The 21983-nt window shown below is 45.9% G+C and overlaps 1 protein-coding gene across 2 annotated transcripts; it reads right to left on the bottom strand.

Annotated features, from left to right (window-relative positions):
* Positions 1 to 420: 420 nt before the first annotated feature.
* Positions 421 to 21362, bottom strand: LOC120688501 (phosphatidylinositol 4-kinase alpha 1-like). Of its 2 annotated transcripts, XM_039970845.1 has the most exons (26): positions 20437 to 21362; positions 20011 to 20352; positions 19760 to 19921; positions 18697 to 18867; positions 18414 to 18572; positions 18176 to 18303; positions 11782 to 12085; positions 11464 to 11632; positions 10595 to 10812; positions 9820 to 9978; positions 9558 to 9740; positions 8400 to 8876; positions 7959 to 8318; positions 6917 to 7131; positions 6562 to 6739; positions 6273 to 6409; positions 6022 to 6175; positions 5411 to 5677; positions 5172 to 5249; positions 4964 to 5008; positions 3362 to 3534; positions 3086 to 3281; positions 1985 to 2125; positions 1501 to 1709; positions 1263 to 1424; positions 421 to 981 (listed from the first exon to the last, which is right to left on the bottom strand). In XM_039970845.1, exons 1-26 carry the CDS (start codon positions 21193 to 21195, stop codon positions 723 to 725), a joined length of 5805 nt encoding a protein of 1934 aa, XP_039826779.1. In that variant the 5' UTR covers positions 21196 to 21362; the 3' UTR covers positions 421 to 722. The 2 variants fall into 2 exon arrangements, with proteins under 2 accessions (XP_039826779.1, XP_039826781.1); XM_039970847.1 differs by lacking the exons at positions 421 to 981; positions 1263 to 1424; positions 1501 to 1709; ... (1 more) ...; positions 3086 to 3281; positions 3362 to 3534 and adding an exon at positions 3584 to 4181.
* Between the last annotated feature and the right edge of the window lie 621 nt (positions 21363 to 21983).

Genomic DNA, 21983 nt, shown 5'->3' with positions numbered 1-21983 from the left:
ATATATATTTTTTATAATGTAAGTAGTGATTTTGACTATTGCAGCAGTTAATTTTCAATGTTGCAACGGGGCATTCAATAGCAAACTTCTTATCGGACGTCCTAATAGCTTCAATAACCATATATCCTGTCATTTTGCCTTGCCTTGGGTATGCCAGTCAACTCAACATATTGATCGTAGGGAAGTAGTCAGCCGTGCGTCAGTTCAAACCGGCGTTGCTTTTCATTCGTTAAGCATAAACACATCGATCTCTGTAGCACGGCGCACATTGTTTGAATTTCATCCAGCTGTATTTTCAATGAAATCTGCAGCACCTGAGCAAGTATTTTCAGTTTTAGCCAACACTGCCCGCTACACACGCCCAACAAAGGCAACAAAGTTTTAGCACTGAACATTCATCCTGTAATAGAATGATAAACATTCATCCACAGAAAAACTACAAATCATACATGTAGTAAACTTGGGAGTATATCAGGTGCAAATGCACAAGTTCTGGATTCTGAGACCCTAATACAAAAACTCGATGAGCTACTGCTCTAGGCAGTCTTACAGTGCGAAGAAAAGAATTGCCTCTGTGCAACAAACATCCTCTGCTAATCACGTGAATTCCCACATCCTTACCATACAATGATACACCAAAAAATCAATTCTACATAAGAAAAAATTAGCGGCTACATACAATTGATGTACACGAACATACCATTTACAAAACTAGAAACAAACTATTTCTCAATACCCTGCTGCAAGTACTGAATTAAGTCATATCCTGCGGTAGTCCACTTGTTGTAAGCATCAGCACATGTCCGTACCATGAAGTTTGCGGCCTCACGCTCATTCATCTCTGGATGAAACCGCTTCCGAAGATTATTGATAGGATCTCCCCTGCTAAAGCAAGGAAGCCCACTGTCCACCATCAGGTTCACTGTAGTTAAAATCCCATTCATGTGCCTCCTTGCTGCTAGGTACCCTTTGACACACAATCTGAAGGGGCAATACTCGAATCAGAATATCATAATGTTCATATCACAAAAAATCGCGAACTGCTAGAGAGAATTTTTCACAGCAGAGAATCAACTTATAAATAGTCTGAACCATATTTCAGAAACTACTGATCAGTTGGTTCCTATCATGAATGTTTGTTCTTCAGTATGACATCCACCCTCAATCAAGTTTAATCTGATACTACAACTCGATGGTAGCAAAAGTGTATACAAGTGCATGGATAAACTCTAATTTTTTGGAACTGTGCAATATATGCCTACCTGAGAAACTGGTTCCATGTATCACTCTTCATAGTTCCAGATGGATCCAGCAGTTGTGTCATCTCGTGGCTTAGCTTGAAATGTGCACTCTCAAACCCCATGTTACCTCCAGGTGAAATCTCCAAAATAAAACCAAAATCAATATGAACTAATCTCCCCTGGCTGCATAAACAAAGTGATGGTTAAGCTGCAAATTCTAGATTCAACCATTCATTTTGAAGAGCTGAGTATGCCATACCTATCAAAGAGAAGATTGCCATTATGCCGATCCTTCGGTTGAAGAAGTAAGCTAGCAACAGCATATCCAGCACTACTTATCATAAACATTTCTCTAGCAGCTTCGAAAGAAGGCGAACCTACAGGACCATAGTCTTGCTGAAATATCTCTAGTAAACCACCATCAGTTGTTTCACCCATTTGATTTCTACTACGAGTATTTGGGACCACCTGCAGTAGCCTTGGATTAATAGTGGAAACCAAGAACTCTAATAACCATTGGGCATAAAGGAATATTCTAACATATCAACAAAAGCAAAGGACACTAGCACATCATGAATTATTAGCAATGCAAATAGGAACTCTGTTGACTTATCTCATAGCTAAAGCAATTCGCCTCACATTTGAGTAGAAACAAAAGGCAATAAAACACATAATTTTCGCTTAGTGATTCCGTAGTCAATATAGTTTTTTTTTTAAAATAAAAGTCGCAAACACATGTTCACCTCAATTATGCCTCGCCCTGGTCCAGTAGGCAAAACACCGTATGGAAAAAGATACAGGTTTAATCCGACAGCTTGAAATACATCCCTCAATAGAGCAATAACTTGCAGCGCCAGCACATCTTGTCTACAGTCATCACCAACCTGTCATATCATTGAATCCAGATTGTGTTAAGAACAGTGGATGATATCTAGCTAAATGAAGCAATAGGACTGCCACACTACAGTTCAGATAGGGTAAAGTCACAGTTTAAAATGAAAGTACAATACTTTTTCTTTACAGAATTAACTTTTGGTGCCTTTATCTATATCTATTTCTAAAGCACGTAATGTTTCCACCTAAGTTTTTGGTTTGGTCCTCCTTGTGTCATTGACAGGTGGGCCTTAGTCCATCCTGTATGCGAGACGAACCAGCCCTCGGTCCACGACTCGATCATGTAGATCCCCACAAATTAACGCACGAACAACTATACGTACCTGATACTTATACCAACTTTGTTTGTAGCAAGGCACGGGCATAATTGTCTAGTATACTCGAATATGACTAACTTTTCTGGTCAATCATAAAGTAGGTAATCTTATAATCCTAATATTAATTAAAAACAATTATATTTAAAACATGCTCTTGAAGATAGGAAGAAGAAATGAGGTGTTGTGGATGCTTTTGTGGGTGACACCTATCAGTGCTGCATGGTACCCACAATAGCAAGAGGAGATTAGCTCTTATTGACAGTTTGTTAGGATCTTAGTTTGTGGGATAAGTTAGTTCAATTTGTTGGTTAATTTGTTACATCAGATTTCTAAGTGCCATCTCTATGTCAAGGCTTTGGCAATCAGGCTAATCTAGCAGAATAGAACCCCAATTCCATCTAGCTGTTCAGAGCCTCTCATGAGAGCAAACACGCTCCAACTTTCTGCTAATCCCAAACCAATCCACTAGCCATATCATAAGGATTACAGATCCATATATGATCAAAAGATATCAAGAAGTAAAGTTTTTTTAATTTCTTGAATAGGCAAGAGAGCTGCACATCATTCTATTACAGAAAATTAAGAAGCAAAGGATGTTTGTGCATATTAACTGTAAAGGAAAATTATATTTACCTTAAAAATGCAAGCCTGTGGTTTTACATCATTTGGGTCCCCATCACGGTCAACAACGTTAAAAGTAATCATTATTGGAACTTTTGCAGCAGACTGGAGAGGAATACCACTGTCTAGCTGTATACCCCGTACAAACTTGTTTGTTGCAGTAGGTAGGTAGAGGTCATCACCTGGAATCGTAATCTTCTCCAGTTCCCTGCATGAAAGTTCAAAATTATATAAAAGTAAGTTCTCAATTTTTATTTTTAGAACGTTACAATAACTCTCTAGAATTACCTTCTTATACCCGCTCTGCGCTCTTCCTTGGGTAGAGGGAAAAGAACACCAGAAATAGAGGTGACCTTATCAAAAAAATCAAACTCTCTTTCAAACATGTCACGAGCCTCTGGAGTGAAACTTTCAATAATTTTGTCCTTAACAGCAGGAAGCAAGGATTGGAATGCACTGCCCTGAAAAGAAAAAAAATGCACATCACACTTGTGACCTTGAAAGCATAGAAACAATATTGTATGATAAATGTAATCAAATAAATTGCTGCAAACTTCATTATATCCGCAAACATTAACTATTACAAATTACAAAATGCTCACTCAGCATCAAATATTGGAAATTCGGAGGCAGGCAACCTTTTGAAACTTTGACTACCGATAAATTTTAAACTATATTTTGGAAACATGAAAAATTATGTGTAGATTTTCCTTGAATATTGCATTAATAACATCATAACAGCATATCTTGTGCAATCACCTCTTTGTGGTGCGCATTCAACTTGTCCTTGCACAAAATTATCATAAAAAGAAATCCCAAAAGAGTTTATGCAGTGGCATATGAAGTGTTGTATCACCCTTCAAAATTTCAACTTCACACTAAAAATTATTGGAAGAAGCAAAATAAATTTGCTGGTGACAGTAATTAGTAACACTTATCATTTCTTATCCCTGTTTATTTTCATCTATCACTAGCCAGAATTTTCACATTTAGTCCCTCTTCACATAGAATGAATCTGAAATAAAATTGTACACAAACAAAGATAAGTTTTGAATTCTTATTTCAAAATACCATAGTTCCCTTTGAATCCACTTCGCCTACCACAAACCTGAAGAGAAAAGAAAATATAAAAATAGTACATACTCCCTCTGTCCTAATATAAGTGCATTTTAAGGACCGGGAGAGCAAATTAATGTAGATAGCAAATGACAATTTTACCCCTATTCAAAGGTTACAGATGAACTGAGAATAGCAAAAATGATTGCAGGCGAGGGGAACTCGAGGTGGGATGCTGGCCATGCGGGAGCTAGAACAAAAGAGTTGAAGAAACCAGAGTGTTCTGGGTGCTTCACTTTTTTAATTAACAAATGGGCCCATAAATTATTTTACTCCCTATACTCCGTACACAGGCTGGCATATTGGACGTTTAATTTGGGAAAGTTTTGAATCTTATAAGTGCAGTCAATATGGGACGGAGGGAGTACACATGATTAGTCAATAGTACCAGTATGTTTATTTTCACCTACTAAGCTACATTCTTCACTCCATGTTTAAATCTCTTTCTCCGTATGCACAATAAGCCCATAACATTGCATTAATTGTTCCAGTCCGTCATTTATGGAACATTACAGGCAGTGATAACTTCAAGAATGATGGAATTAATTCAATTTCTTTAGGGTTAAATAATCTCTGACTGGTTAGGTATTGGTAACTATCACCAACAAGGCAATGACACTTGACCATAATTATGGGGCATCAAACATTATTAATGAAGCTTCAGAAAAGGACCACAATGGAGAAAAACAGCATATGCTTTGTTAATGCATATTTTGATACAAAAAAGAAAAAAGAAAATGGAGAATCCAGCTAAAGAAAAAACAAAAATCAAACCTTTAGAGCGGCTGCATCTTTTTCAGATTCATCAACATATTCTCCCTGCATTTCAAGTTGTCCAAGACCAGAAGAAATCAATGAAAGAGTTTCACATAAGGAATAAGTTACAGAATAGAAAATAATTTTAAAGAAATGAGGGAAAAAGGAAAGGACAGGGTAGTCTAGATATAACACTATAACAGAGTAGAATCTAAATAAATTTCACCTGCAGATGCCATATTAAGATATGAGCAAATATATTACTTCTTCGAGTAGCTCCAAGCAAGTACCCTTCAACCAGTTTCTGATGAGTCAAAAGGCAGGAAAAATGAGATGCATATGTCAAAATATTTTCAAGAAAATAATATGGCTTCTATAAGCAATGATAAAGAAAAAGATGTAGACTGAAATTTCCCTAATCATCATTGATAACAGAAACATGCATATCACTCAAAGAATTCTCACTTGTTCATCATATCGGAGCGATTGCACCAACTGTGGCATAAAAAAGGTAACAGTCTCAGGTGGGTAAGTCTCCAAGACACGAAGTACATATGCCATAACACGCGGATGTCCTTTATAAGGAGGAGTAAGAAACTCCAATGCCTGTGTAACAGAACATGGAGCCCAGTGTGGTAGTTGCTGTAACAGCACTGAATTTTCATCTATTGCCTTTGGAGTAATGAAAAAAGGCAATGCTTCAGGAATTGTACGAAGCTCCAGTAACCGCGTCTATACAGAAGAAGAGAGAATATGATAAATTATATCGACATTATCCAGCTTATCAATGAAAGAAATAAGCAATTAGAAAGATTTCAAATATGCATAATAAGTCGCTCAAAATCAGTAACCAATCATATAACCCAATTGAAATTGATGTTGCCTAAACTCACTAGTATATTAGTTTTTTTTAAAAAAAAACTCACTAGTATATTCCTACAGGATTATATCGAATCTCTACACACATGGATGGAACATGATGCAAAGAAAAGATATTATGAAAGATAACTTGTGAAAAAAAAGAAACCTAGTAGCAATATAATATTTGAAAAGGTAGCTATAGGAAAGAACCATACTTGTACCAACTGAGTGATCTCGGATTGCATTGTTGCATTTGTGGGAAACCTCAAAGGCATAGAGAGAGCAATTCGAGGATCAACGGCAAAAGCGGTTCTAACATGATCGATCCATTTATCTGAGCTGATTTTACCACGAAACATCGTAGTATCTCTGGCCACACATAACATGAGACACATGTGAATTCAAACTCAATAGGACCCATATATAGAAACAAAAGGAATAATAGAACTCAAGGTAGCATAGTTACTTAGTATTTATTGGTTGTGCCCAGACTTCAAGCCTGTCCGCCTCATTCTGAGAAAGTGTGAGAAGTAATTGCTTACGCTTTTCCCTTGCAGTTGCATAGTTGTCAACACAGCCCCAGACAGGATGGATCTGATCTGCCTGCAACCAAAGAAAAATGACAGGGAGATAAAAGTTCAAATTTCCAAAAAAATTATAGGGGATGCGTGGGAGAAGAGAGGCATTTTTTATTCTCTGAATTGGGGAAGATATCAGCGAAGATAATGGGGAACAAAATTGTCGTTCAGTCATACCGTATTATGTTCACCTTCTCGTCCCTGTGACTTTGAAGCAGAGTCGACAGGATTGCTGCTGCGCTCATTTTGTAGAAAATGGACAAATACTGACACTGACTGAGCCTCTCTCTGAGCATATGATTTGTTTTGAGATTCATACCATTCAGGTGCATAAGAAAACCATCCCAAAGCAGCACTGAAAAGACAGGCAAAGAAAAGTACATCAGGAAAGCACAAAACAACAAACTGCAGCTGAAACAAGCATGAAAAAAGAAAATAATGAAACGTTATAGCATGCATATAATGGAGAATTGAAACCTAATGGATAGAATTATACAAGTATGCAGAAACAATGCAACGAAGAAAATTTTACCGGTATACCCTGTCCTCTAACAACTGAAGCCCCATATTACACTTCTGTAAGTTAGACTGAGACTGGCACGAGCAGAACTTCAATCCAAGGAGCATCGCAGTAAAGAAAGTGCCAGTAGCAGCAGGATGGTGAGAAAAATGAGTTGGAGACTTCATTGTTCCTTGTAGCATCCGACCTAGAAGTAAAAGTTGTTCAATGCTATCATGCCGAACCACCTGCCAGAATAGCACCATGTATAAGGATGCAAAGGTCCAGATTTGAAGGATAGATGCAAGACACTTAGACACTGCAACAAGAGAATGTAACTTAGGTACAACTAAAACATCCATCTATTGCTTCTGCAGAATATTGTGGATCATTGCAGTTTAATTCTTACTTGAAGAAACAATGCAAGTTAGTTTCTTTCATCCCACAGGTGCAAAAGACTTATTAGGGATCATGTGAGTTTCTTATCAATCCAAAAATACATCTCTGACATGAAGTATGAAACAAATATTTACCAATACATAAACATATTCTAAATTTAGTCAATTTATTATGAATCTACTTATAAAATATCAGAGTGATGTTGAATCTATATGCACACCGACAGGAGAATTCAGAAAGACAGGCATACAAAAGTTCTAGACAACAAAACAACTCTTGAATAAGTGATGGATAACAAAGGAGATAAAATGCGGACAATTTAGGGGGGGAAATTATTGTATTATTCGCTTTTCTTTTCATGTATGTCATCTTAATCCCAGTCCAAAAGATCATATGCAACAGCCAACAAGCTTAACGGAAGTTGTCTTGTACAGATCACAATGCCATATTGATTTTCTTCGGTGCAAAAAACTTCCATGCTCCACGCTAGTATGCAACCACAAATGGAATACACTCCGATAACACAGAAAAAAAAGGAGATATTAAGACAAGGTGCAACAACTGCTATGTCAGAACAAATGAAGATGTGCTGCATGCACACTGGTACCATTATTAGCCATAGAAAGAAATAGTAGAAACTCATCATAACATAAATGAAGAAAAGGTGAGCTTATACCTCAAACCGATCGATAAAGAAGCCAAGCCAGAGTCTATGAGCTATTATTGCTTCGACTGGATCCTTTTCTGGTGGTGCCTCAGGCTCACCAGGGATAAGATGCGGCCTCAATTTTGCATCTGGGCCACAGTAATTCATATCTGATGCAAACAATCCACGCTTTGTATCTATGGTCCACAACCATGCATCAACAAGTTCCGCAAGCACAAGAGGCCCTAAAGAAGGTGCTGCTGATACTAGCCATGTCCAGATATAGATCCCAGTCTCCATTGAATCAGGGGTAGAAATATAAGCAGGACACCAACATAGAAGCCGTATAAGCTGAGAAAATCCTTCCAGATTTGCTCTAGAATCAGACATCTGCATGTTACAATATAGGAAAGTACAATCAAATCCATAATTAAGGAAACAACAGGCCACCTAGTTGCAAAAGCGACTTACCATATGATCAAGAAGTAATGCTGTAGCCTGAGAACATGTTTCACGAAATTGTGAATTATCTATTGGTTGTTTCTCCGCCGCAACAACGAAGTTCTGAAGAAGACTAACAAACTTGGATACAAAAACTTCATCAAATGACTGATGAGGCTGTACAGACAGCGTACCAGGAGGAGCCATGCCCATGTTTATGCCTCCCATAGTACTGAATAACCTTCTCATACCAGCAATCTCACCAGCATGGTTGCATTTCACAGTTGCACTCACTACTGCAGTAGAGAGTACTTCCAGAGTGAAGTCAGGTGCTTCTTTCTTGGCTCCTGATGCTGCAGCAGCAGAATCCATTACTGCAGGAACATTGGCCGTCCTAATGCCGTTCCAATCATTCTTTCCACTACAAATACGTATCTCAGATAAAAGTGAGACAACATCGGCTGTATGCTGTGTTCTTTGTACTCCGCTTGGCTTGCAAAAATTTTCCTAGACAATGCAATCAAAACCCTCATCAATAGCTATATAAAGCATTGGGTGAAAAAAGAGAGAAATCCATATGCAATAACCAAGCACAAACTTCAGATATTATTAACAAAAAATGGACAAATGCTAAAAATTGTGGCAGGTTATTTTGATTCAGAAAAAAATAAGTTCATAGATTTCTAGTGATATAAAAGCTAATCCAAAGGTGTTTCCCTTGACATGCCATATCTAACAAATATAATCTATGTGAGGTAATGGCCTCCAAAACAATAGAAAAATACTTACCAAATAGCAAGAACTTCCACTTGTTTATTACTGAAAGTAGTATGAACTCTTTTAGATTAAACAGAAAGAAAAAGAAAAAAAAAAGGCAGGAGTATGCTATGCATGCGTGCACAAACAAAGAGTTAATCAAAGTAGCAGCAGAACCTGATTAATGAGCACAACTAAAGAAGAAAAGAAATTGTTCCTAATGAAGTTCAAAAACATACTACATAGGAAATCTAGGAAAAAAGATCTACATGATCCGCAAGCTTAACCTCAACCAGACAAGAAATTGGCAACCGTAACATTGACAGGACATTGACCATCTACTAACAAGAAATAAAGCACCAGCCTCACACAAACTCAGAACAATGTTGCTGGGAACAAAAGTCAGACTGAAGAATATTATGTTCACTAAACCTGTATAAGGCCTTGAGTGGTACACGGAGCATATGAAAGAGCACTTGTTAACCATTCCCTAGCTATCTTTTGATATAGTGATCGTATAGTTGCAACCCAAGCAGGATCGCTGACTGGGCCAGAGGTCAACTCATTGTGAACAGAAATAAGAAGTAAATCCAAACATGAAGAGTTCCAGTGGACCTGAAATTCAGAATATTAGAGTACATCAATGTGTCTCAAATCAATAATATTAAAGCATGATGAGCCAAATAAAAGGTACCTGTGGGAACTTTTCCTTCAGCTGTGTTAATAGCTTAACACTCACATCACGGACATGTTCATCCCTCTGAGACATGCTCTTTATGAGGAAGCAAGCATGATCAGAAAGAACTGATTCTCTAACATCAGCTCCTTCACCTATATCAGATATGCGATCCTCCTGGTCACCAAAACAAAAAACATAAGCAACTTGCACACTAGAAGTACCAGTTTATTGTTAGCTCTAAGATGTATCTCAATAAATAAATACAATGCATCATCAATGAATGGATGATGGAATATCTCCAGGTTAAACGGAGCAGAACACAAAGAAATTCAATGGTGCGAACAAGATCCAAAATAGATTGCAACACAGTATACATCTTATAGTTAGTGCCCCATTATATTGCTTGAGGGAGAAGTAAAACACCTCTTCAACAATGGATGATTGAGGCATGATTTCTTTATTTCAGATCAACAGAAGTAACAATTGAACGTGTTTAATGTATCCTTTTGCTACAGCACATTTCCTAACAACTTGCTAGCCCGATAATAATCCTCGATGTTAACATGTGCTCAGTGCAAAAGAAAATGTGAGAACCAACTAAAAGCTACCCAGACAGAGAAATGACCTCGATTGTAGCGTTTTTACATACAAATTCAACAGAAAATAACAGAGTAAATCACAATGGCAAGCAAAATTTCTAGTTTGCCACGTATTTCAAAGTAAACAATGGGATACAGGATAGTTTATCACATGCAAAAGATGTTCCAAAAGATTGCTCAAGTGAGTGTACCAGCCATGACAACATCGTTTCGAAAGCTCTATGCACAACTGCTGTCAAACACTGAGTTACTTGCGGTGTCAAGTTTGGAGTAAGTAGATATTCAAATACACAGCTGAATGCACTATTTGATTTATTCAATGTAGATGTAGCTGAGAGTATGCCACCATTGCAACTAAAACGCAGTATCTCTAGGAAAGCAACTGCAAGGAGGTACGTAGCTTTTACTCCTGAAATTAAAGTAGACAAGGATTAATGGGATACATTAACAAAAGTTCATCTGCCTACTATACCACTTAAAGAATGCCAGAATATGTTAATAACAACAATCCAGTTTAGTTCTAACAAGGGAAATGAATGGACAAAGGAGTATCCTCTGCTTCTCATTTTGTTTCCAAAAATAGCAGGTTTTACATGTATAAATTGTTCCCCCAAAGGAATCCATTTGTACAGAACATGCAACATATAAAACACATCAGGCACATGGTTCTAAAGGTGTCGCCTGGGCAATGCCTAGGCGTCCAGGCAGACCCAACTCGCCTTGGGAAACAGCTACACCTTGTCGCCAAGGCGTCGCCTAGGCGCTGCCTAGGGGTCCAGGCGTACCCAGCTCGCCTTGGCTCGCCTTGTCGCCTTTAAAGCATTGATCAGGCATATTGAAAAACTGAAGCTGAGGGAGCATAGCTTATTTATTTGCATTACTGTTTATGCATACCAGAAAGACTAAAGTTTACAGACCTTATACAGAACATTATAATTAAGGATCTCCACTGCGATTTACTTTGGACACATCAATGTATTTGATTGGAGTGCAATATTGTTTTTCCCCAGAATAATAACCAAATAAGCTGTGAAGCATTCATCAGAGGATAAACACTGACCTGAAATAGTACTCATAGCCGCTACCTCAACTCGACCTCCCAAAGCAGCAGAAAGTGCAGTTCTCTGCCCAACAGCAGAATTTTCATTACCATTACCACGACGACTACCTGGGTTGTGTAGAGCATTTAACTCTAGCTCATCTTCAAGCCATTTCACAGAACTCACAACCTGAAATCAGGAAAGCATACAGGATGTTAACACCATATTAATCACAGTAAGAGTACCATTTTTGTTCACCAGTTCCAGGAAAGGAATTTCAAATTTCTAATAACATAGAAAACAAAATGTTCCTAGATCTATGCCCCCAATTAACTTACCAGAGGAGGTGTTCCTTGCGCAATACGTTGCACTGCTACAGACCATTGGCTATTCCACATGTATGGTCCAGCTACAGCTTGAAGGGCTATAGCACTGGTGCTTTCCATATTTAATGAAGTGGAAACTGATTTTGAAGGTGCCTCATTTTTCTGTATGGGTGGAGCTAGGCCAAACAATACAATGTAGAACCAAAGGTTTCGGAATAATTTCAATAATGATGGCTCAACAGTGGACACGGGATCAAAATCAGAGCATATTTCAGCAACTGCGGGAAGTAATGGACCCATCAAATCAGCACCACTCCTGCTTTAATGAAAATTAACATCAATGCAAACTATGCTTCAGCTGACTTTATTATGACAAATAGACAAACACAAGACATAGTAAAATCATGTAAAAAAAAGAAATGAACCAAAATAATACAACATACAGAACCATGTGATAACAGATAGCACCACGAGTTAGTTGCTCTCTTTGCATACTAGTCACTACTCTTCACTTGGAAACCAACAAGACAGCCATTTCTATCTTTTGGTTGTTAAAGCATAAGGTGGATGTCCCTACAGCTTGTCTTGGATTAGAATCGAGACAGCATGTAAAACTTCCTTTCAAACACAATACTTACCTAAGAACAGCCAAACTAGCATTTATTTATTACTTTGATGTTTTGGTACCCTCAATATATGAATTCAAGCAAAGACCATCATAATACCTTCGCCAGAAAACAGAACATATTTGTTGAAAAGTATTCATATAAAAGCAGAGATCAACAAAGACAGGTATGCATGTGCATGACTGTTCATTTATACAGAGGTTACAAGTCTTATCAATATATAGCCTGCAAGGGTGGCCCCAAGGGAAGGCAGGAGCACCGACGGTGGCAACAGATGAGGGCAGTGATTAGTTTGCATGCTTATCTACTTACGCTGCTATAAGAAAGTTGCATTAGCTGCCATATGCCTGTTTAAAGGGTTATGTCTTTGTATTCGTTAAGCAAGAGTTGATCAAAGAATTTGTAGTTCTCTCCAACTCGCCTTAAAGCCTAGATTAGATGCCACCGGAGAAGATCCCCCGCTAGCCCCCTTAGACCCACACGCAACCATGCACATAACAAATTTAAGGAATGTTTTAGTCCAGAGGTAGCACTTCAAGATGATTTTTTTTCCATTCTGACTGGGCATCTAGCAGTAACCGGAATTAAGATAAACCACCATCCATAGATTGTTGCTTTCCATACAAATAACTCCAGCATGCAAATCAATATGCAGATGTAACAAAGAGTTTGTTTACATCCAGCAAAATAGTATATGTAGGAGAGAATAATGGCTTGTATTCCTCTAAACCCTAGAAGGGTGGGATATATAGATCCTATGCATGGGCCTCTAGATGGGCTTCTATACATGGACTCACATATACACCAACACCCCCCCCAGTCTGAACTACCGGCGCAGCGGTGTTCAAAACTGAACAACAAGAAAGCCAACACCCCCCACAGTCTGAACTACCGGCGCAGCGGTGTTCAAGACTGGACAAGAAGAGAGTACAAAGGGCAAATACCCTCCCGCAGCCACAACTAGCCACCGGCTACGTTGAGGCTGGAGCGAAACTCCGAGAAGGTCGAGGAGGGCAGTACCTTGGTGAAAATGTCAGCAAACTGGGAGGTAGTCGGAACATGGAGTATCCGAACACCCAAGAAGTGGTGGAGCTGACCAAGATCCTTCATAGCAAACTCCTGCTGCAGATAGGAGATGACGCGCTCAAGCAACTGCTGACTGGAGGCTGTGAGCACAATATCATCAACATAGAGCAGTAGGTAGGCAGTCTCATCTCCACGGTGGTAGATGAACAGAGAAGCGTCAGCCTTGGCCTCGGTGAATTCCAAAGTCAGCAAGAACGTGGCGAACCAAGAGTACCAAGCCCGAGGAGCCTGCTTCAGACCATAGAGGGACTTGTTGAGCCGGCAAACCACATCCGGATGACTCGAGTCCACAAATCCCGCTGGCTGAGAGCAGTACACTGTCTCTGACAGAGTGCCGTGAAAAAAGACATTCTTCACATCCAGCTAGTGCACATGCCAAGAGCGAGAGAGCGCAAGCGAGAGGACCGTGCGCACCGTAGCGGGCTTCACCGCTGGACTGAAGGTCTCATCATAGTCTACACCAGGCCGCTGAGTGAAACCCTGGAGAACCCAGCGAGCCTTGTAGCGCTCCAGTGTGCCATCAGCCCGACGCTTATGCGTCCAGATCCACTTGCCGGTGACCACATTGCAACCAGACGGACGCGGCACGAGATCCCACGTCTGGTTGGCAAGGAGAGCCGCATACTCCTCTTCCATCGCGCGACGCCAGTGAGGATCCGCCAGGGCATCGCGGACAGAGGAGGGTACCGAAGAGACCCGCGGCTCACCCTCGGTGGCGCAGAGGGTCGCGGCCTGAGACGCCATCCGCCGAGTCACCATGGGATGGATATGCCGAGGATCCCGATGGATGAGTGGCGGGTGGTACACCTCCGGCTCGACTCGAGAGCGAGTCGGCGGAGGCGGCGGTGGCGACTCCGGTGTAGGTGGCGGCGGCGACGACTCCGGTGTAGGCGTCGTTGGAGCCGCCGGTGCCGGCGTTGAATGACGCCGGTACACCTGCACCGGCTGAGCGTACCGCGGCGGCGCCGGAGTCGGCGCCGGTACAACTGCACCGGCTGAGCGTACCGCGCAGGTGCAAGGGGAGTAACCGGGGCCGCGCGTAGCGCAGCAGGTGGCACCGGGGCCGCGCGTAGCGCAGCAAGGATCACCGGAAGCGGTGCCGGTGTGCCGGGAAAATCTGCAGGGAAAGGAAAGACATGTAAAGGTGGCTGAACCACCGGGTCAGTCGGAAACAGGGACTCCAGCTCGGGGTCAGGAGAAGGTGTGGAGGTGGAGTAGGGGAAATCCGACGTGTCGGGAGATCAGGACGCGACGAGAGGTGATGTCAAAGCATCGGTACCCCTTGTAGTCAGGGGAGTAACCAAGGAACACACACCGAGTCGAGCGGGGCGCCAGCTTGTGAGGAGCAGTGGCGGAGGTGTTAGAGTAACACGCACACCCGAAGACCCGAAGGTGGTCATAGCGAGGAGGGGTACCGAAAAGAGCGTGGTGTGGAGTGGGAGCAGAAGAAGCAGTGGACGGAAAACAGTTGAGCAAGTAGGTGGCGGTGTGGAGGTTCTCAGCCCAGAAGCGCGGGGGCGGAGAGGCCTAGATCAAAAGGGTGCGCACGACGTCATTCGTCGTGCGAATCATCCGCTCAGCCTTGCCGTTCTGAGGAGAGGTATACGGACAAGACATACGCAGCTGAACACCCCGAGAGAGGAAGAAGGAACAGGAGGTGGAGTTGTCGAACTCACGCCCGTTGTCACACTGGACGGCCTTAATGGTGAGGCCGAACTGAGTGGACACCCAGGCAAAGAAGTGGAGGAGGGTGGGGAAGGTCTCAGACTTGGCGCGCAAAGGAAAAGTCCAAGAGTAGTGTGAGAAATCATCGACCACCACCAGATAGTATTTGTAGCCAGAAAGGCTGAGAACAGGAGAGGTCCACAGGTCACAGTGAACAAGATCAAAGACATGCGCAGCATGCGAAGAAAAAGAAGAAAAGGGAAGTAGAACATGACGACCAAGCTGGCACGCATGGCAGAGGTGCTCAGCAGGAGCCGTAGTACAAGGAACATCTGTACTACGCCTGAACTGAGCCAGAATGTCGCGGTCGAGGTGACCAAGACGACGGTGCCAGGTGGTGCAAGACGGCGTCGCGGCAAAAGCGGCAGACGAAGAAGAAGACGAAAGTGCTGCAGCGGAAGAAGGAAGACAAATGGTGTAAAGGGGCCCCGTGCTGTCATACCGGAGTAGCGGACACTGGGAGGCCGAATCCTTTACAGTGGGTGACCAAGACGACGGTGCCAGGTGGTGGAAGACGGCGTCGCGGCAAAAGCGGCAGACGAAGAAGGCGAAAGTGGTGCAGCGAAAGAAGGAAGGCGAAGGGTGTAAAGGGCCCCCTTGCTGTCACACCGGAGTAGCGGACGCCGGGAGGCCGAATCCTTTACAGTGAGGCCAGAAGAATCAAACTCGATGGAACAAGAATTGTCAGCTGTAAACTGACGAATGGAAAGAACGTTATGAACCATCTGAGGAGCAACAAGGATATTGGGAAGAAGAAAAGAACCAGAAGCAGAACCCATGACGATGATAGGAAGGCAAGACCCGTCACCAACCATGATGGAAGAAGGATGGGAGGAGTGGGGGGGTCGGACAGAAGAGAAGATACCGGCATCTAGGGTGGTGTGGAAGGAGGCGCCCGAGTCGGCGATCCACTCCGTGCTGACCGGTGGCGTCAGCCCCAAGGCGCTGAAGGACTGCGCCAGTGCGGCCTGGTCCCACCCCCCAGGCCAGATCGGCTGCTGGCTGGGCTGAGCGGGCGGGGTCCAGATCAGCGCGAACAGGGCCGCCGGCTGGGGCTGAGGACGATGGCCCCCTTCCTGACCCTGAACCGGCCCCATTGGGAGGCGCCCTGGCCACGGGGTGCTGAAGGATGGGCAGGGCGTACCTCCAGGGCCATGAGCAAGGGTTGGAGTCGGAGTGTCCCGACAGCCTCCAGCAGTACCACCATGGGCAGTGCCGCCAGCACCACCACCACCGTGTCCGCCCCGCCGATGACGCCGGCGTCCTCCGCCACCCCCAGTCGGGCCGGTGAGAGGAGCACCAAGGAGGGGGTCGATCCGGGGTCCAGATCCAGAGGGCGGAATCTGGTGGGAGGACGAAGCGCCGTGCTCGGTGAAGGGGACGACGGGCGGGACAAGGAAGTGATGCTTCTCCGCTGCGACCCGACGAGCAAGAGCGTCGGCCGTAGCAGCGTCGACGGCGGCCTGCTGCTTGCGGAAGGCGGCGACGGAGAACGGCGCGTCCGTGGGGGGCATACCGAACGCCATGGCCAGTGCGGCCGTCGCGGGCGCAGGCAGGGGCGCGGCCGTCGCGGGAAGAGGGGCCGCGGGCGCGGCCACGGGTGCAAGGGGCATCGTCAGTCCGTGCCAAGGAGGAGGTGGGCCACGCAGCTGCTGCTGGAGTGCGCGCACGACAGCCAGCGCGCGCTGCAGCTCGGCGGCGACCGCACCCGCGGGGGTAGCAACAGCTGCGGCAACGGCAACAAGGGCCGCGGGGGCAGCAGGGCAGGCCGCAGCGAGGGCCGCGGGGGCCGCGGCGTCGGGCGCCAGGGCCGGGGCCAGAGGAGGGAGGGCCGCGCCAGCCGCGCCCGCGTGGGCAGTAGCGACAGCGGCAGCGGTAGCGGCGGCTGGCACGCCCGCGCCCGCAGCCGCTGCGCCGTAGGCGGCGGCGGCGCTGGGCGCGCCCACGGCCGCGGCGCCCGCGCCCAGGGCGGCGGCGGCAGCTGCAGGCCGAGGAGGCCCAGGCGCGGGCTGCACGGCCCCGGCGAAGGCGAGTGCCCCACGACCAGGGGCGACGGGCGCAGCAGCAGGGCCCGCGCCGGCCGCGGCAGCAGGGCCCTTGGGGGCTGTAGCAGCCCAGGACGCCCGGAACAGGGGGGAGGCGCAGGAGCAGAGGCGGCGCCGAGTGCCCCCGCGGCGTCGGACACGGCCAGGGCGGCGGCGGATCGGGGCGGCCAGCACTGACGGAGCTTGAACTCGAATTTCGAACAAATGAGGGGGGCCACTCTTTTGCTACAGTAATGAACAGTATCCATTTTACTATTCACGTAGTGGGAATTTTCATTGGCCAGGGGGGCCAAAGCCCCCCTTGGCCCCAATGAAGCTCCGCCCTTGGCGGCCAGCCCTGGGGCCACGCGCCAGGGGCAGGGACCACGGCCAGCGCGGTGTTGGCGTCGCCCCCTGCCCAGGAAACGGATCCAGGGGTAGGGGCGCCCGAGGCAGAGCCGCCAGGTGCAGGGGCGGTGTGGGCCGGGGCGGGGGGGGGACCGCCCGCGGCGGCTACCAGCGCGGCGGCGGCGGTGGGGGGCGGTTGCGCAGCGGCGGCCTGGTGCCACGCGCGCTGCGCCCCCGGAGCAGAGGCGACGGCCCACACGCGCGGCTCCCCTGGAATAGAGGCGGCGGCCAGAGCAGAGGACCCGGCGCCAGCAGAGGAAAGGGGAGGAAGGGAGGAGAGGGATGGGGGGGCGCCGGCGGCGGCTGGAGAGTAGGAGAGAGAGAGAGAGGCTAGGCTAATGATAGCATGTAGGAGAGAATAATGGCTTGTATTCCTCCAAACCCTAGAAGGGTGGGATATATAGATCCTATACATGGGCCTCTATACATGGGCTCACATATACACCATCAGTATATATGACATTTTTTTGACTCGGTAAAATTGAGCTTCCTAGAAAATTAATATGATTGATAGAAACTAACTGCAAAGTACCTTACCTCCCACTTTTAGATTCAGCGACTAGCCCCACATCTGAGCAGAGAGACAGTAACCTATGACGATAATCAGACCTAAGTTTTGTGCTTGTGAGCTTGGAGGCAACAAGCAGAAAGCCTGCAGGAAGAGTCTAGAATATTGTTTGACACAGTTAGCATGGAACATAGAAAAGTAAAAATCACACTTTGTAAAAAAAGGTATGCAATCAATTTCTTACAGAACTCATCAGTCATCACATACCTCTGTACGCTCAATAGTTGCTTCTGATGGCACTGTGTTGTTTTCTGAAGCCCCTAGAGCTTTAACTTTGTCAAGATAGCTTCTTGTCATCAAGACAATACTCTCGCGATATGACTTTTCAAAACCCAAGCATGCAACACGAGATATTGCATCTAATAACTGCAATACTTTAACCAAGTGAGTTCCAAAAGAATGCCTTCGATTGAAATGAGAAGCTGCAAGAAACATAAACTAAAAATGCAAGCCAGAAATATGTTGATGAGTAAAAGACAAAGTTCCATACTCGTAAGCGCAGTGAACTTGGAGATGAAGCGTCACCCTCTTCTAAATGTTCAATAAAAAGGGGCAAAATCATGTCTACAACTTCCCATTTTTTCAAGCAAACACATAACTCGGCCAGAAGGCTTATGACATTAAGTCGAATAACTGGAACTGCCTCTTTTCCTTTGCCATCCTGGAACAGATTCACAGTCAAGTAAACAAGGACTGGAATGTTATTCAATGCTACTGCAATGCATATGTTTTGTCATTTCAAGTAGTCAGGTGAAGTCATATAAAATCTGCCAGCAGTAGGTAAGCTTAATTTTGTGACAGAACAAATGTTCAGTCCCAACTATAGATATAACTTTCAGAATGATCTCAACCTGGCCCTATATTTACCAACCACAAATGAGGGGCTTGCAATCGGCTATCATGCTAAACTGTCAAAATCAAAATAAAGACCAACTAAAATGATAGCTGCTGACTCTGCTTGCAGCTTAAAGTATAAGAAACTTAAAGACATTATTGTAAAATGAATCCCACAAACGCACCAGGTCACATCACTGAAATATCAACAACTGTTACAGATGTCGTTCTAAAGCTGCATGGTAGCTTCGAATAGTTAATGAATGCTGGTTTTTTAGCAAATTTACAGAATTATACATGACTTGATCCATCTATCTATTCACACAAAACTTAACACTATCAAAACACCCCTGCTTAAAAACAGGTTAGATATATACATATAATCACTCAAGGCTCATGAATCATGATATAACCAAGTGCTGTTGTTAAACACTCAACTAGCCTGACTGCCATATCCAAATAGATCTAGGACACACATATTGCCATATCGAAATATCCAAAAGATCTAGGACACACTATGTCATGCCTGACTATAACTGAGATTGCACTGAGAAAAATAGTTGACAAAACGCACAGGAGCAACATCTAGTTATGTTGATTTGTGGATATATTGTCATAATATATAGCACCAAAAAGATCCTGGGTTCCAGCAACTCTTCCAGTCTGCCTAGATCACAGAACTTTCATGAACTAGTTAAGAGAAAAGCAAAGGGGAATACCTCCTCCTCATAATCGTTCCGCTCGCGAACATATGCAGCTAGACGCATAATGAATGTGTCAACAAGGGCCCTATCCTTCGTCCAGCCAAACTCTATTATCTCACAGCTCAACTTCACCACTGCCTCGAATAAAGCCCCAGGGCTACTGCCTGTCATGTCAGCCTGCATCAAATAACGACTTCAGATTAGATCATGTATCATGAACACAAAAATTTCTTAGTCCAAGCAACACAAGTGAGAAAGAAACATGCCTGTGAACACGTGCTCACAACAAGCGGTTTTAAAGGAATCAGCAGCACCGGCAGGAGCTGGCCCCCACGTGAGACAGTTATCTGGCTGACCCCATTGAGCAGGGTGCCAAACAGCTCCTCACAGATCTTCAGTTTTCGCCAGGATGACAGAATGCATGACTTGGTGGCGTCGATGAACCAAGCTAGAGTCTGCTGGAGCATATCCTTGGAAGACTTGCTATCAGTATCCATGGTGGAAACGCTTCGCACCAGCACCACCACTGCAGCTTGGCAGCACATCAATTTGGTGTTTATCCTTGCCCTCAGCTGTGCTCCCTGCTCCCTCCAATCCCGCTTTCTAATCTGCAAACCATTCACCACGACAATGAGCAAACAGCAATCGACACACACACACACATAGGCATGAAATGGAGGGAAGAACCTCACCTTGAGGAAATCCGTGAGTGATCGGACTTGCCGTGCGGCAGCATTCCTGACCTTTCCGACCTGCTCAGCCTCTAGCCCACCCTCGCCCCCAAGCATATGCACAATGAGCCTGAATGCGACCTCCTTTCGCTCCAGCTCCTCGACCTGCTCCTCCTCGAACCTCCGCACCACGTCCCTGATCCCTCCGTTTTCCTCGCCCACCGCTTCCTCCCCTTTCCCCTTCGTCCTTGCTGGCGCATCCTCGGAGGCGGGAAATTCGAGGAGCAGCCGGGCAGCGACGGGTGCGGCATCCACGGGGAGGAGCGGCAAGGGCGCCGCTGCCGCGGCGGCGGAGAGGAACGCGCGGGCGAGCGGCGCGGAGGCCGGGTCGGCGACGTCGATTGCGGCGAGGAGCGCGGCGGAGAGCGCGGACGAGAGGGCCGGGGAGCCCGGGGCCGCGGCGAGGAGCGGGAGCAGCCTGGATAGGAACGGCGCCGGGGCGAAGGACTGGGGCCAGAAGGCCGGCGAGAGGAAGGCGTGGGACTTGAGGAAGGACAGGAGAGGGGCCGGGGGCGCCGCATCGGCGCCGGCGCTGGCGCCGCCCGCCGGGAGGAGGCGCGCGAGCGCGAGGAGCGAGTGGAGGTGCGCCCTGGACGCGCGCTGCGGGGCCGCGGCCGCCGGGGCGGCGGCGCAGCGGGAGGAGAGCCACGCGAGCTTGTCGGCGAGGAGGAGATCCGGGTGCGCGGCCACCAGGTCGCAGAGCTCGTTGAGCGCCTCCATGCCGGGGAGGCGGGAGGGGGGGCGTCACCGCGGCGGCAATGCGGTGTCAGATCATGGAGGCAGATCGGGGACGGCGACGCGGGCGGGGCGGAGATGCGCTCCCTCCCTCCCCTTGGTTTTTCCCTTCCACTGACGCGAGAGCGATTGGTGGAGCCGAGGACCGGGGGGAAGCCGGGAAGGGACAGACAGAAACACGGAGACGGAGAGCTCAAACACGGAAGGTGGGTGGACGGCTCGTGTTAATTTTCTCGGTTGACTGGGCCGCCGAATGTTTGGGGCCGGGTGGGCGGCAGCCCCGGAGCCAGTCAGGCAAGGGAAACGAGGAAGAAAGGCACGCGACGTCGATGCGATTCCCGGGCGCGGGAGTTCGCAACGCGAAGAGGTAGACGGGGGGTGAGGTTGCGGGAGCCTGTCGCGAACTCGCGATTTCGACGCGGGGCCTGTGGTGTTTCATGTGATGCATTGATGCCGCTGGTGTCCACGGCATGCGGTCCGGGCGTGTACGAATCTGGGTTATCACTGCGAATCTTTAGCATCTATCCTTCTATATGCTCTCGTTTACGTTGGATACACTTGTCTCCTACTTGGAGATGCACTAGTTCTGCAACTGCAATTGTCCAACTGCTATCTGTAAGGTCATTCCGACACTCTGACAAGAATTGCCGGGATGTGCGTAGAGCTTAAGAGACAACAACCAGGCAGGGGCAGGTTTAAATTAAACATGAATTTGAACAAATCCACGATGGTACAACTTTTAAGACAGATTTTGCATCAATCAGACGAATTTC

The sequence above is a fragment of the Panicum virgatum genome, chromosome 9N (assembly GCF_016808335.1).
Source record: "Panicum virgatum strain AP13 chromosome 9N, P.virgatum_v5, whole genome shotgun sequence".
Taxonomy (NCBI): Eukaryota; Viridiplantae; Streptophyta; class Magnoliopsida; order Poales; family Poaceae; genus Panicum; species Panicum virgatum.
This window is presented reverse-complemented; position numbering and strand designations above follow the sequence as displayed.